This window comes from Stegodyphus dumicola, chromosome X1 (assembly GCF_044657685.1).
Source record: "Stegodyphus dumicola isolate Sdum_Otavi_A_Nest chromosome X1, ASM4465768v1".
NCBI classification, from domain to species: domain Eukaryota; kingdom Metazoa; phylum Arthropoda; class Arachnida; order Araneae; family Eresidae; genus Stegodyphus; species Stegodyphus dumicola.
The window spans coordinates 252,547,368-252,564,701 of NC_140780.1; the positions used below are offsets into that span (position 1 = coordinate 252,547,368).

Below are 17,334 nucleotides of genomic sequence, written 5' to 3' on the forward strand. Positions count from 1 at the left end.
GAGGAATACAAGCGGCTGGCCTTCCGGCATACATACCAGTTTGATAGACCCTCTATGAAGAGTTTGCCTCGAAACTCGTACTTCTGTGGCTGCTGTGAGCGCTGAACCGAGTTCTCTGGCACAATTGTCCTTCTGACGTCGGGAGGTTATTGCCAAATATCTGTCTTGACGAATGGTTCTTACCATTGGTCGACCTTGTACTGGTCGTCGGTTAACAACTCCCGTATTGAGAAATCTCTAAGACAGTCTTGAGGAGATCATGGCAGATTCAGAGTTTGAGACACTTTGGTTTGAGATCATCCACATTCCAGCATTCCAATAATTCTTCCTTTCAAAAACATTCCCATTTGGAGTCTTTATGCCGCTCTTCGGCTTTTTCGATCATTTAGTTCGCTCCTCAGCAGAGCAGTTGCACATTACCTGTCTGATCTCCGTATGGCACATAAAACGGTTTGTACTCTTTCTGACGTGCGTACATGTTTTTCGCATCCCGACGTCGACTGAAATGTTTTACATATGCACACTGTTTCATCTTCAAATAATGATTTGACACAAGTGATTTTGAAGAATTTAATTAGTATTTACTCACATTCTTCAAGAGTTTAGGAGTTATGCTTAACTTCTGGACACCAGTGTACGCTTATCCCTCGCCCTCCATTTGAAATTGACACTTTCTAACTTCATCCTATGTATCACTGGTGGGAACAACTTTAATAGAGCTTATTTGAAAGCTTGATACAAGTAACTTGGTTTACAAACAGGGCTTAATAGCTCCATCCCGATAAATTTACATCAGTTTAAAACCTGCTTTTTTAACATTAATGCGATTATTACTATCTTTTGTGATTCCGGCACAGCGTACAACACAAAATAATTTCCTCTAAAAGCTGTAATAGCGACCCTGTTCAATCAAATATAATATTTGGCTTGGCCGTCATCATAAACGCGTCTGTTAACTGGCCGAAACTTTTTAATGCCGAGCTGCCTTGCTAAGGATCGAATCTCGCTGTGGTCAACACATTTCTATCTAATAATGCCCTTACATTTGGTCTTTGCGCCATTTAAACTTTGAATAAAGCTATAAAATACTTTGCAACAGTTTTCCTCCAATTTACCACTCTGGGTACCATTCTGTTATAGATTAAAAATAACTTAAATATATCAATACAGTATAAATAAGGTATTATATCTGTTCTATAATGTTAATTATCCTCACCAGAATACCTACTAATAAAAGTGACAGATATAGAATTAAAGCAATTTAAGTTTATTCTGCCTCATCACTTGTCAGTGCTTAAATCAAAATATACAAACACAAATTTACCAGCCAGCCTGTACCTGATTTAAAAATCCAAGTTTCCTTTCACAAAGAGTAATGCAACTAATTTAATTTAATTTGATTCAGAGACTACAAGATTCCTAGACCACGACAGAATTTCAAAAACACACTCGCCAAAACAGGATCTAACCTCGATCTAAAGTACTCCTAGCAAGTCCAGTATTAGAGTGTAGACTATTTTCTTCAATCCGGCAGGGCAGCGAAACATAGGCTTAATTCCCCCACTCCTATTAGCAAAATCCTAAGTTCCACAGTAAAACTGCTTGCCACTCAGTCTACATAAATTCTAGGATGGCGAGAAGAGGAAGAAAGGGAAGAAGTACATTAAAATTACATTTCGTTAGTAAAAGCATTTGCTCTATAACATAAAACGCGACGCTCTAGTAAGTTATCATCAGAGTCTGACGAAATTGCGTATGCCCCAAGGTTTACGATAAAATATGCAAATTGCTAACTTTTAGCAGACATTAACCGACTAACTGAAGCTCCAGCTCAATGCAGCTGAGCTAAGAGACTTTTCAGCATTTATTGTAATAAATAGATACTCCATAGATAATCTAAGTTAATTTCTCTCAAATGTCTATCTCATTTCAGATGCAAAAAATCATTGCTACTTTTATTCTCGCTGAAATAAATAAGTAATAAAGAACATCTGTTTCATACGAATTGTACAATATAATAATGATGATGATGATAATAATAAAAATGTTTCTTCGTGTAATAAGAGTATAGATTCAGTCATAAAGTCCCAGATTCGTGGATTCACGTTACTTACATTTCTTTGTTAGGTAACTGTCATGTGTTCACATGTGTAATTACCTAATCAAGAAATAGACGATTTTATTTTTTCGCTTCATAAATAGATTAATTGCTATGCTTTAGTTCTAGGAGTATCTAGAAATGGAATCACATGCAACACCAATCAACGATTCAAGCTCATCTAGAGTAGCAGGATTGTTTCGATAGACAGCGTCTTTCAATGTGCCTCACAGAAAGAAGTCACAAGGACTCAGATCGGGAGAATATGGAGGCCAAGCTATTCCTGTGTCAGTAAATTGAGGATAATCTAACGCAACCCCAAAGTATTCACGAAGAAACTGAAAAATTTATTTGTTCGATGTGGTCGAGCCCCATCTTTCAGGAACCAGTCGATACCTGGTCGATCCTCCAACGCTAGTTGAGTGCTGACAAATTGTTCCAAAACTGTAACGTAACGTTCAGTAGTTATCGTTTCTCGTACGAAAAAGGGTCCGATAATGCATACCGCAGCCCATGCCATAACCTTAGGCGAATGCAGTGTTTTTTCTTCACACAAATGAGGATTTTCGTTTTGTTTATTCAAATGAAAATGTGCCTCATCTGTGAACCAGATGCAGCTCACATCAAATCTGTCGTTGTCGATCATTGTTAGAATCTGATTCGCAAAGTCAACCCTTTGTTGCACAGCTTTCATGGATATGGCCTGATGACTTTAGATTTTGTATGGAAACAGCCGTAGGCTATTTTTAAATATTTTTTGTGTGCTCGTGTACTTCAAACCTGTCTCTGATGCAATCCGTCGGATGCTTTTCCTAGGATTTTGCTGAAAAATCCCAGAAACTTTAGCTGCATTTTCAGGAGTGACTATAGTTTACTTAGGCCCAACATTTCCATTTCAATCATCAGCCACGCTGCCAGTCCATTCGAATTTCGCGAAGAGCATGCGAATGGTTTTCGCATCGGGTCCAACTGGAACATTAAATCGGTTTTGAAAACTGCGACGTGTTGCCGTAGGACTGTGTTCTAATCGGCGAAATTCCAGAAACAAAATACACGTTGTTCAATGGACTACGTTATTCACTTTCTACGCTAGCCTCTTTTCACTAGCCAACAGTTGTACTGCTCACTTTCGACGTCGAAGCACATTTTAAAGGCTATTGATAGGTCATTGCGATTAGAGCGCCATCTGTTAACGATTTTCATAACTAAATTTTATAAACTTTTGTACACCATTTTTACAGTTTTGCTAATAAACGTACAGTTTACCGCATAATTTTATCGATCTTTGTTGTAGAGATATTGAATTTTGAAATCGGGGCTTATTCGCTGATCACCCTGTATGTTTCGTATCCTATAAAAATGATGATATTTGATTTCTGCTTAAACAAAAAAATAGTTTTCTAAATCAGCAAGTTAGTTTTCATGATTTAATTGGGAAAACAAACAGTTTATATTATTTTGTTTGCATATATTCCATTCTGTTTCTGAAAATAAAGCAAGAATTTTGTGTTTCATTGCGTTACTTATTTTTTTGCCTTGTGTTTCACACATAAGTTCTTTCTCGAATATGTATGGCTAATGAAAATATTGTTTTTCTATCATCAGTTCCATTTCTCTGTATTCAGCAAAAGCAAGTTCTTTCGTGTTTATGTCAATTAGGTTTCATGTTAAGGCAAATTTGAACAGTTTTTTTGCATATACGAAGGAGCACAGAGGTAAATTGTGTATAGTTCTTCTCATAAAACCATTATTTTCTGGTGGCTACTTGAAAAATTATATTTCTCTTTGTTGGCATAGCAACTAACAACATTTCGTTATTTTCCTCATGCTAAACAAATTTTGAGTTTTTTATACCTCAGTATTTTCAGACTTCAAAGTTCACATCTTCAAATTTAATGTGTTTTTTTTTTATTATGCTTGTAAACACCTTAAGAAGTAAGAAAAGGCTACGGATTGTCTTTGAAATTAGACTATACTTTGAATCTTCGTGATCTAAACTTATGATAGTTTCTGGAATTTATATTCAAATGAAATGAAATATCAAATGCATAAATTTATTCCTATTTCATGTATATGTATTACTTATAATTTTGTATGTAATATGTCTGTTTTAAAGACCCGTCATCTTATATTCAAATTGCCTAAAGATTGAAATTTCGAAAATTTTTTACCTTATTATGTATGTTATTAATTTAGTTAGATAGGGCTGCAATGAAACAAAATGAATAATGCACCAAATACAAAATATTATAATATTTTTTACTACCACATAGTGCTACGTAGCTATCATGGACCCATTCCATCGGTCTGCGTAGAAATGAAGTTCATTCATTTTCCGCTTCAAAGTCAAACCTTCCAGTGTTATTTTTTAACAGAAATTTTCTGATACCATTCAGTAGCTCAGTCGTAAAGTTAAATATCCGCACATATAGACAGGGTTAAATTGAAATTTCAGCCAAATTCCAGATCTTAGTAATGTTGTCCAACTTACGTTATATTTCAAAATATTATGAATTGCACTTTACCTTTGTTGCAGCAAACAAATGGATGAATGGAATCGAAGAAACCAATCAAAATACACGGCACTAGACAGCAGATATCATTCGATCACATCGCTAATGTTAAGAACCTGATTCTTTCAGGTCTCATGCTTTCCGAAACTTACCCGAAGGCTCATTGGACTGAAACAGACTGATCTCGCAGAGAAGTCCAAAAATCAAAATTCAGGTTCGTACTAGCCAACTCAAGAAACTTCAGCGTAACATTTCAGAGTTGGGTGCATTAGTGTAATAAATTTTGATTGTATAACATGAATTTTAGCTTGATTTACATAGCTTCTTAGAGAATACCTAGTGTGAGCTGAAATTAAATGAATCAGACTCACCACAAACCATGAGATTTCGCTCAAAAGTTAAATACACATTATTCGACGATTGGAAACGATGCATGTATGCCTTGAGAGAGTGGAAATGTGGATGCATGTATGCAGTTGGGAAACATGGATGTATATATGCAGTATTTAATAGTTTCTTATAAGAAATGTCTTTATAATTTTTCTCGCTGTGTAAACAAAACATATATGAATTTAGACAAAATTATTATGCGTAGCAAAGACTGAATCCAAGCTACTTTTCAGGTTCCAATATATAATTTAAAACAGCTCAATATTTTAAACGCATGATTGAAGTTAAATTTTCATTTGAAGAAGGAATTGTGAATTTTCCAATTAATATTATTAATGCGTATCAAACAAAACTATAAGTACTGGAAAATGCTGCGTATAATTTTAGAAAATGTTTGAAACGTTATATGTAAAAACAATGTATATATAAGAAAGAAAGAAATGAGCAGTTATACTTTTTCTATGAAAATACTTATTCTTTATTCATTATTTTGCATTATATTTCAGTCACCGTTCAGCCTACCAGCAACTAAGTATCGAATATTCAGACTTCTTAAAAAAACTATAAGCGAGGTAATAGATGAAAGTACCTTCAAGAAGTTACTAATTTCAGTTATACAGACTGTTTACTTTTATACGCATAAGTGCTTTTAATTCTCAGTTAAACCTATCAACTGAAATCTAATTGTCTGTATATGAATTGCTAAATGAAAATGTTTCCAACCATAAAAGGTACTTTCATCACATTCTAATTGTTCAAGTGATTATTCCGAGTCTTCTTGATTAGAAAATAAACCATTTCAAAATTTTCATTTGCTATTTTCTAGCACAGTTTAATAATTTCTATTTTCGGATAAATTTTATTCATGAATGTGTCATTCGTTGTCAAAATAATGATAGATATAATTTTTTTTTCAGGCTGTAACTTTCATTTTCACAGATATGCAGACACCTCAGCGTTATGATCATGCTCTCAACTGTTACCACACTACATATCGTCGCTCAGGGGCCCTGAGGCAATGGTTCGATCAGGTAAATAACTTTACTTCTCTCTAACGCATAATTTAGTTTCTAATTTAATAATGCAAACTTGGTAAAACTTCCTAATGTGCGATATAAAGGTAGCCTTCAATTTTCATGGGATTACCGTTCCTAGATGAAGCGCTGTTATTAGAAAACGGTGTTAATTGAAACGATTTTATAATACGAAGCAGAGTGTTAATGAAATGTATACCGCACACGCAAGCAATATAACTAATAATATATGGTGCTGTTCATTTAAAATTATGAAAAAACGTAAATTTAGCAGTCCTTAAAATGATTTTTTTTTTTTTTGTCTTTTTTTCCGTCATTGTGAATAAACAATTTTTCACGTGGCATTTGTTTACGAGAATGTCTGCTCTTATCACATATGGCTTTTTATTTCGCCGACTTACGGGAATTGCGTAATATGAAAACAATCCTGTGATATCCGCAAAATATTTAATTCGTTATTAGACAATATTAAAAAGTGAATCCCATTACAGCTCTGCTAATGAAACATTTACTTACGCAGAGAATTAGAGACATTTCTCTCTTGTATTCTCATGGTGTAGTGACTATGTTATTAGTAACTTAGAGTGCATATTGGCACATACGGTTAGCAAGTTTGATTCTTAGCAAGTTCAGTATTCATTTTTCAGATTCCTGATCAAAAAGTAGCTAATTCCCCTTGATTTTGCAGCACAGTAACTTGGATACAGAATTATTCCTGCGGTTATTTTATTATTGCTGTTTTTATTACTATTATATAGAAATTTTCTAATAATTTGTAAATCCGTGTTTGGTATGTTCCACAGTATTTGGCACTGCTAGGTCTTACGGTCAGTCCAAATGAAACTCAACTTCAAGATATCTGTTCATTTAAAGTATTTCATTAGTAGTTTACTTCTATTAATTTCAGCAACTATAAGTGCATATTTAATAAATTATGTTATTCTTAAATTTATTTTTATTTCTTGTTCAACAATTTCTTATATACCTCTATATATGCAGTAGCGAATGACTAAACGAAATAGTGACTACAAAAAGTACATACTAACATCTTAAGCCTTCACAAATCGAATGCAAGCTTTAGTTAGGTGAATACACGGAAGTTTAAAAAAGCGTATGGGAGTCAAAGAAAGTGGACAACTGTGGTGACAAACGTTTTCGTTTTGACCAAGGATTATTCTCTCAGTAAAACATCTTTGGAATGGCCCCAGCTCTAGAGCTCTCAATAGAAACTTAACCAAAGGTGTACTACCGATACATCGGTGCTGAGCGTATCATTGTCCTGCGAGTAAATGACGGATACCCACGAACCATTTGACGATTGAGTTATAAGGTATTTCTCCCGCCTTCTTAGCGTGCCTTCGTGGTGTAGTGGTTCTGCACGCTAGGCCGGTATTCCAGAGGTCCGTGGTTCGATTCCGGTGAAGGCGGTTGTTAATTTTTCATCTCTTTGGCTTCCAAAAAACTTCTAATTTCTCTACAGTGGCGCCCGAGCTAAAAGGTTGGTGGATGATGATTCTCCACACCCAGGATTTGGCGCCTGGGTCCCCTAAAAACCCCAGTCACCTTTTAAAATGGGGAGTATATAAGGTATTTCTCCGCCTTCTTAGTATGCCTTCGTGGTGTAGTGGTATGCAACGCTGGGTGCGTATTCCAGTGGTCCGTGGTTCGATTCCCGGTGAAGGCGTTGCTCATTTTTCAAGTCTCCTGCTTCAAAATACTTATTGTCTCTACAGAGTAGCTGTAAAATTCTTTAGGCTTATACATAACCATCCATCGAAAGGCAAAATGTAACTGAGATCACATCCACGCTAAAAGCAGAACTCAGCCCTTCAGAGTAGAGGGTACGGCAAAGGCTATAGAAGCAAATATCATACTAGGTTACTACCATTGACTAAGAATCATCGGCTTGTCTCTGGAACATCAGAACTGGACTTACACCAGCACCGAGACCAAACACCGAGCAGCACCGAGTTATGCGGCCAAATGTATCTGGAACAATGTATGCCCTTATAGGGCCCATGAGGTGTTGCCCTGGATAGTTGCGGAACCTGGACTAGACCTAAATAGTCCAAGTAAGCCGCACAGGTGTCCAGATTCTGATCTCAACTGTCAACTGTCGTGCCATGTTCCACTGAGCTAATGGGAGTCTATACAATGAAAACATGAATGCATATTCGTACGTTTGTTTTATTCATATTTATGACACTGTGATGATTTACGTAGACTTAATATGACACCTTAAGGACATTAATGCTTCTGTAGTAGACATTTACGTGACGCGCTACCCTATTATGCTGTCTGATCCCTCGCACCCTTGCATGGTCCGCTTGCATCCTAAAGAATATGGTTATTTCGGTAGGATAATGCTCAAAACTTCCAGATCAGTATTATCCATATTTGTTGTAAGAACACTCAGCTAAGTTTCAAACTTTCTAGTGCTTTGTCTCCAGGTTCAAGCCTCGGAAATGATATTTAAGGAAAGTTGCTGGCAGTATTGTCAAACGCATGGCTTTTAGCTCTATCCTTCTTACAGCATCTGGTCAAGTTGCAGTCTTGACGTGTGCATATTTGCTTTCATGCTTATGATAGGCTGACTATTAGGTAAGATATTTTTATAGTTCTGTCATTCAGATGTATAAGAACATGCTAAATTTTGATGTTAGGAAATCAACAAAAGATATATCATGATTGAAGAATCAGTAGTAAAACAAAATCCATCAGTATCTTAAGAGAAATCAGGTAAACAAACATTAAAAATATGCTATTAAAAGTGGAAATTTTATCAGTTCCTTTTACATTATCAGAAGAACAAATAAGAAGAAGACAAAATCAGTAAAATCGAAAAATTCATGGATGGTACATAGCAAAGTCCTTAGATCGCGAAGAACTTTTGAATGTAAAAAGCTAGAGTTATATTAGTTGTGTCTACCTACTGTAAAACAGTTATGCCCCATCATCTGAGACAAACTGACAGATGTGACAGACAGAGGTAAGTTTGGAAGTTAGCATTCCCATCTCTAAAATATGAGAAATAGCGATAAAAATTCAATAGCGAATGCGAAATGTGTCATCAATTCATTTTGAAATTATGCGCTACATGAACCTACAATTTGAAATAGTTTCAACAGAAATCCTGAAACGCATTTCTCTATGGATCCCTTTACGGGTCGGGCATAATACATTACTATTAACAATGCAAATAACTATTAACAATGTAATAACTTTTGTAGAGACATTAGGATATTTTTGGAAGCAGGCAAGATAAAAAATTAGCAAACGCCTTCGCCGGGAATCGAACCACAGACCTCTGAAATACGCGCCCAGCGTGCAGACCACTATACCACGAAGGCACGCCAAGGAGGCGGGAGAAATGCTTTATAGAAATACCTTATACTTTAAAAGGAATTTGTTTCCGAAACAGTTACCGATGGATGAAAGCTTGGGAAATAGTATGCAAATGAAATGCTACTTATGTAAACAGATGATGCGTTATAGACTTAATGTGAAATTGCTACCGAAATGATCTGACTTAACTGTATTGGGCTTCTTCTGAGGTCATTTTGAAAGGTGTTTACATCAGGTGTACCCATGATGTAAACGATCTAGGAGCACATGTTATCAAAACATGTAGTAATGTAACGCTGCTGTAGATTATCCAACTAGAAGTTCTGTCTCGAATACATTTGCGTATTTCGATGGTGGATTCATCGAGCATGCTAACTATTAATACTAACATTTCGGAATTCGAGAACATAATTTTGTACTTTTCTCCTTCATAATTTTCTACTGCTAAATACGATTGTTACTATATAACAAAGCTGTAGTACCTGTTATCAGTAAACTTGCATCCGCCTAATGATGTCTCACGCGCGATCTGTACGTTACCGGGGGATCTACGTTTCAAAACTCAGCTACATATATATATATATATATATATATATATATATATATATATATAAGACATCATTTCATACTAACTCGGTAACGGTCTAATATTAACTCGGTAACGGCTCTCATAGTTTTCGTGATAAGGCGCTATATTCCAAAATATAGCTCCAGGGGTGTTGCTCTTAATTCTAATATCATGAGTTCAAAAATTATTTCGGTGATTTCATTACTATACACTCTACAACCTTACGTTTCCATAAAAAGTCTTTATGCAGCATTTTATATTCGCAACCATTCATCATTAACATATACTCCCAGTTACAAAAATGTTTTAAATGACGCAAATGTGCATTTTTTTTTTTTTTAATTTTAAAATTAATTTTTTGAAAATTATGAAGTTTGTCTCTTAACACCTTTTCTCCAGATATGTTGCTCATCGAATATACCTGGTCTGGAGTTTTAAGCAAATGGTCCATCATACAAAAACCGCATCTACATCAGATGAACTTTTGAAACGTGAGAAAGCAACATAGACAGACATACCCCAAGGGCATATTTAAAGCCTGTTTCTTTCAATGCCAAGGTGTCTCCCAGCAAATGTTGCCAGTTATGGTGGCTACATAGAATCATAATAACATTGTGTTTAGCAAGTCGAAACGGAACTGTAATTTGAATCAATCCTCCCTTGTATCGTGTATCATTTATCCAGTAAATATAGCTTTGGTATCTTTTGTTCTCCATGGTACTGCATTTTGGATGCCAGCTGTGTAATTTTAGAATAGAAAGGGATGTTTACCATATTAAAAAGGATACATTAGGTGTTGTTACAAGTTAAGATTTTACTTTACATACGTATATATTGTAGCACTTTTCACAAATACTATACTCCCTGAACTATGTTTTTGCCACTTTTATTTCCTTTGTACCAGTATTATAGTATGAATAGCCATTCATCGATCATAAGGGCCTGAAATATCGTGGTATGTTTTCCCCATCTCCATGGAATTCTTTCCCTAGAACTGTCCTTTAAATTTTCTCATATTTTATGCCATTTGTTGTGGAATATTTTCTCGTATTGATTAGCCGTTCACACAAGCTCCATTTAGTTAAGAATAGATCGTTGAAAAGAAGGAAAGTACAACATTTCCATTTTTTTTACAGTAAAGATTTATTGGCTTTTTGTGTTATAATCAAGATATCTCTTAGAATAATATTTTTATAAACCATTGGAAAGTTTGTGCAGACCTTCAATTTTTCTGATGTTGAACGAAGAATATAACAAGCATAATATTTCATTTTTTTAACGTTTGGGGAGGGAGCAATTATACACTGCTACAAGCAAATTATCCCCACCGCCCCCCCCCAAAAAAATATAAAGTCAACTTAAGATAATAAACAAAAAATATAATGTTGATTTTAAATAATAGTTAAAAAGTAGTTAACTGAATGCTCATAAAACTAGGGACTCTTTAATTAGCATTAATTTTTATCCATATCAAAAGCTTTGCTAAACGCGTTCTTATACTTATCAGAATGAAAAACGCTGACTGCGAACGATAGTGTTAAAGGAATTTGTAACGACGTCGGTAAAATACGGTTATAATTTAATGCCTCTTTATTAATGTGATAATTAAGTTAGTATAATTATAATTACAGTTTAGAGTATAATTACAATATATTTACATACATAACACACAGAACTCTATATTAATAATATGTTATTAAATGAATTTTTTAATTCACTGAAATCTAAACTTCTACTTCATTCACAAATAACGATACGGAACCTTCAAACTAGAACAACACACCCATTCAATTGCACTAAATTTGGATAGTATCTTCTGAGTCAATATTTACAGTCTGGGGTTATTAAATATTGATATAAAGAAGTAAAACACAAGAATCTTTTGTTTAAGGAAGTGGGTAGTTAGAATACCACACAGTGCTCAAGGCTTTAGACATGGGTTGTAGCTTAATGACACATAAATTTCAGAAGGAGTGAATAAGCATTTTAAATGCGCTATTGTTTCCTTTTTGCTTTTTTTAATAATTCCATTGTGTCATTTTAAACCTGTAATATAACTGTGGCAGTTTAAATTTATTTTAACGTCTGTAGGAGTACAAATATAAAATGCAAAGATTGGCACTTTCGAATTAGTTTTTATTTTATATATGTAGTTAGACGGGACAGCTGCATGCAACATCTTCGAACAGTACTTCTAAAAGGCAGTTTTTAAGTGAACTAAGGGGTAGAGGAAAAATTAATCTTAATTACTGGAATTATAATGAGGCTGATTCAAATGTGCAAGGTCTATGCTAATTAAGCAATTATTATGATTTGAACCTTTACTATAACTTCTTCTTACTGTACTCTTAACCAAAATGCAAACTAGTTGTTTGACTAAATAAGCTAAGAATTTCAATGTTTTAGAGTTAGAACTTTTGGCAGCCTCCCTTGGAGTTACATCCTATAGCCAACTCTGCCAAAACTTTTTTCTGGCTTAGCCATTTTGTTAACAGAGGTTAATTAATTGAGCTTAAAGATGTAAGGTATTTTCCCCCTCCTTTCCGCATTCCTTCGTTATGTAATTGGAAACATACTCGACGCATATTCGAGAGGTCCACGGTTCGAGTTCCGGCGAGGACGTTGAATATATTTCACGTTACAGAATCGATAGAATCCTAATGACTCCACAAATAGACCATCTGTATAGTCTCCGACTACGTTACTTACGAGTTTCACTTATGTTATTTACCCGCAAGTGGACGAGTTTTGTTTTGTAACTCAAGTGGTGCCTTCTATAAGATCTAAGGAGTTAACAAAAAGGTTACTTTAAACTTCGTAGGACTTTGTCATCTTGATTGAGATTAGAGTTGTAATTTGCTTGCCAATCTAAGAGGGTTTGAAGGACTTTGCTTTAAGCTTCTGCACAAGCAAAACTCTAAATCTGGCGTGGCCAGTGCTGAATAGATAAGTACCCACCATTGGATAAAAATAAGAGTTTCTACAGCACAAAAAATTTTAACGGAAGGATTCTGGTATATTGTGGACATTATGCGTGCATCAGTAGAACCACCCAGTTGCTTGATTATAGAAACTCGGTTTTTCACATTTATCGATATCTTAATTATCGATATCTAAAAATATTGAAGTGGTCTATTGCATATGGGCTATTGTGAAAGTGGTCTATTGCATGACCGTCCTACAAGTCAAAAACTAGCGATGACCATAAAGTTTGAAGCTTTGTTCTCTCCCACTTGAACAGCTCCTCTACCACTAATGTAAAAACGGGTTTTCTTCCTCTTCCCAGCCAAATATCAATGAACCTGGTGTTTCAAATTTCATCATTTTGAGGAGCCCTATAGCAATGATTGAAAGTTTTCTAAGAACCTTTAGATTCCGAAATGTCCGTAAAGGAGCTGGTATAAAACCGGCATTTTGCTAAGAGAATTAACTCATGAAGAGCGATTTTGCAAACTGCTTATGATTGTGAATGGCGACTCCGATGAAAACACGTTCTCCTCCAGTAATTGCAAGTTTTGTAACTGTTGGTGCGTGGCGTTGAAAACATTTGCATGTGTTCTACTGGTATTTTACAGTAAAATGCCCCCTAGTAGGATACTTGGAACTAATTTGATTTTTTTGAAAGATGTTTTTCCTATCCTTTTATTACGACAAACGCAAAGTTTCACACTTTCCAGAGGACTTACGTGACTCTAGGCACCTCTGAGTAGGGAAATTTTAATTATGGACGCCCTATACATTTTAGAAGTATGAAAACGATAGCGATGTCTTATTTTGTGAAAATAGCGTTCAAAATTATATTTATTATGATATTTAATTTCTGAAAGTGTTTAATGCCAAGCATTCTTGCTTACTCTGAAAAACTTTACTGTAAGTCTAGAGTCCAGATATCAAAGGCAGGGTTTGGCTGGTATGTTGATGTTAATCTTTTTTTGCAGGATTCGCTGTTCGTGCCTATAGTTATAAGTTTTATGACCTATACCAAAACGAAATTTAAAAGTATTTTGCAATGTTTTCGGGGAAAAGAGGATCCTCATTTTCGCTCTGACCACCATGTGATACAGACGCTCTCTCCTAATATCATTACTCCTAGTAAAAAATGTTTCTTGGCCTACCCTCTATTTTACGATTCTGAAAATGCAGCCTTACCCATTCGACACTGATATCATCTGCGCGCAGGCGCTTGCAAAGACAAAGTTTACCCAGATTAGCATGTTTATGAGTTAAGGGAAATTTTATAGGGATGTGCGTTAAAATCAGTTCTTACATTTGAATCTCCCCATTTATGCTTGTGCTTGTTTTTTGTTATTGTTTAAATTCTGTTAATTTAAAGTAGATCTCACTCATTTAATTTTTATTTGGTTATCTTTATATGGTGTCATAAGCTTTCTGTGTAATTGTGTAATATCTGTAAGGTACTGTTGAACTGGGCAGTAACAGAAATGATAATACTAAACAGCCGAGAAATTGGATAGGATCAAACATTCTGCTAAAAACAACAAGGGGGGACAGACCAGTTGGCTAGACAGCTACTATTAACTAAAATAAAATTCATTTTAATTTACGATCTCTAAATGATTCTGAGCAGCACAAATCGATAAACCGTTGTCATATTTGGTTCTTCCGATTGCTTGAAATTACTCCTATCCTGTGACTTTGTGGATCCTTATGATTACTTGAAATCGTCACGAGATAAAATGGGAGGAAACTGCCCTTCTTGGAGGTGCGATATACGCGATTACAACTGAAAGGGTCGTCTGTAGCACATCCTCTTTAGTTTTCTATTGATAAATTTGGAAATTCTAGAGTCAGACTACCTTATCGATGAATTAAAATACTGTACATGAATGAAATTGTGTCTGCTTATGAAAGAGACCTGACCGTAAGTGAAAAATCGCAAAAGAATTACAAGATGTTGGATCATTTACATTGCGAACGGAGCATTTAAGAGATACTAAATTATGGTAGGAGTTGTATAACATCATTTGGGATCTAGTTCGGTTTATAATCCGAGAATCTGCATATTAACTTTACAAAGATTTGTTTGGTAATACCCGTTAGTATCTAAACCTAATAAAAACAAGAGAAAGCTTTGCATTTGAATACTTGCATCTACCAACGGAAAAAAGAACGAAATTGGAATCGATAAGTGTTGGAGGTTTCAGCCAGGTTTCTAAGTGCTGTTGCTTCGCTTGGTCACATGACTCATAGCCGCGGCTTCTGGTCGATAATGTTTGGAAGAAGCAGTCAGCACGCCGCTAATACTGATATGATGGAGCCCATGACGACGGTTAAGATATCCTTTCAGACTAATAATTATGCGGCTTGCTTTTAGGAAAATAGCTTTTAGAGATATACTTTACAGAGAAGGTACAGTTTTCGTTGAGTGTATTAGCTGCAGTTTGTGCAAGTATTTTCATATTGGTTTTCTTCAACTTGAGAGATCCAGCAAGAGGTGCAGGAACTTGTAAACTGCTCAATATAGGGATCAGGCTTGAACAATAATTTGATTTGTCTGCTGTTCACAATGCATATCAAGACAAAATTTTGCAGAAAAATTATGATATTTTGTGGTGAAATTTTTATTTTAAAGAAGCTATTTTTTTACTAGCAAAACTTCTATTATATTTTAAACGTAAATATTAAAATTGTATTGACGTTTGTGGTTATGTACTAAAAAAGTATTTGCTTGTATTTGTGATGCACGTACTCTGGTATTTAAGCTGCGATTACCTTCGACTTAATATTGAAAATAATGAATCGAAACTTTTCTGCTGAAAGGAGTATTTGGCTATTTATGAGGCCAAACGAGAGCTTAAAACAAGAGTTTAGGCATGTACCCTAGCATTCAAAACAGCTTGTGTCAGTAATTATTTCTTCTTGGTATAGTATGTGCTTATTGTTGCTAATGTTTTACAAATAGGAATGCATTGTCTGTTTTATAGCAGTATTTAGCAATTAAATTGAATTGGCGTCATTTTTTCAAATCATCTAATATAATCTATGTTTCTATAGAATTATCAGTATTCACTCCTTCCATTCTAAGAAACAAATTTATTAAAGCCATGTTAAATCGCAAAATGCTGTAGAACTTAAAACACGCCTTCAATCACAATATATGTATCCATTGTAAACGTGTTACAAACAGCTGCATTGTAAAATCTGCAATAATAATGTACTTCGTGTTATGTTCTTTTATACTATATTTTTAAAAATCGTCTAACATCTTTTGTGTAACGTTGAGAAATCATCTTAGAACTAAAACTCATCTTAATGCAATAAAAAAAAGACAAAAAAATTAGAAATATTTTCACAATTGACATCATCATATATGTCCTCTAGAAATTTTAAAATTTAATTTTATTAAAGCAGTACTTCAATGCAATTATTCAAATTAATAGTGGACGTGCCACCAAAAATACAGATAAATACATATTTTGAAGCAAAATTCAGTTACGGTAATGTACATGAAATAATAATCTAAAAATCTGCATGGTGTTTTTCTATGAAGTTATTTGTCTTCTTCTAAGTCAAGCCACATACTGAAGATCATTGTCTATTAATCTACCTAATTCTTTAATATTGTGAAATTATAAACTAAAGCAATAGAATATACAGAATTTGGGTTCTTCTGCTCTAAAGAATTAATAATATTAAGATTAGTCTATATAAAATCATCTAAAGAGGTGGATAATATCAATACAATATATGCTCCAGTCCATGCTAAAACATCTTGGACAAAACGCATATAAACGTAAATAACCCATGCTTGAATATGTTCTTTTCGAAATACCAAGCTCTTTGCAGCAGGGTTATAAAATTGGATGATAAAATCCCATTTAAATTGCGTAAATGGTTTATACCGTTGATGTATTTTACTCTAAGATATGTGTCCACTCATGCGAAATGTAAGCTAAAACTGAATTATTTGCGTGTTATGGGAAATATATGCGGTGATGGAAATGCGTCCGAAGAAGAAACATCTCCCGAGCCAGATGTTTTCAGGTCTAGGGATAGAACGGACCGTCATGAAAGATACCCTGGTATCCATTATCATGAGGAAAACCGCCTTCGAGATGGAGTTTTTCGTGGAAAGGATATTGATAATACAGAACCTAAGTGTAGTTGTTACGGGCCAACTCCTGATGAGCGCTTTTTTATACAACGTTGTCCTCATCCCCAGGTTCTAAATACAACCATATCTAAGGACCTCGCATCAGTTACCGAAGAGAGTAAAGCAAAGGCACAAGAACTAAGACAGGAAAGAATCCATCTCATCAAGATGAAAGTGAAAGAAATCACTGGAAAAGATGTTGATTTCGATGCAAGTAAGTGTTGTTTATATATTAGTAACTGAATGATGGGTAAAACATTGAGATTTCATGG

At 34.8% G+C, this 17,334-nt stretch overlaps 1 protein-coding gene across 4 annotated transcripts in view; it reads left to right on the forward strand.

Annotated features, from left to right (window-relative positions):
- Positions 1-17,334, forward strand: part of LOC118181362 (uncharacterized) — a 193,824-nt gene that overhangs the window by 161,432 nt on the left and 15,058 nt on the right. For all 4 annotated transcript variants that reach the window (XM_035350492.2, XM_035350493.2, XM_035350490.2 and 1 more), the window contains exons 9-10: positions 5,919-6,032; positions 17,132-17,276. In XM_035350492.2, the coding sequence (XP_035206383.1) occupies positions 5,919-6,032; positions 17,132-17,276 (259 nt within the window). The remainder of the gene's footprint in view (positions 1-5,918; positions 6,033-17,131; positions 17,277-17,334) is intronic.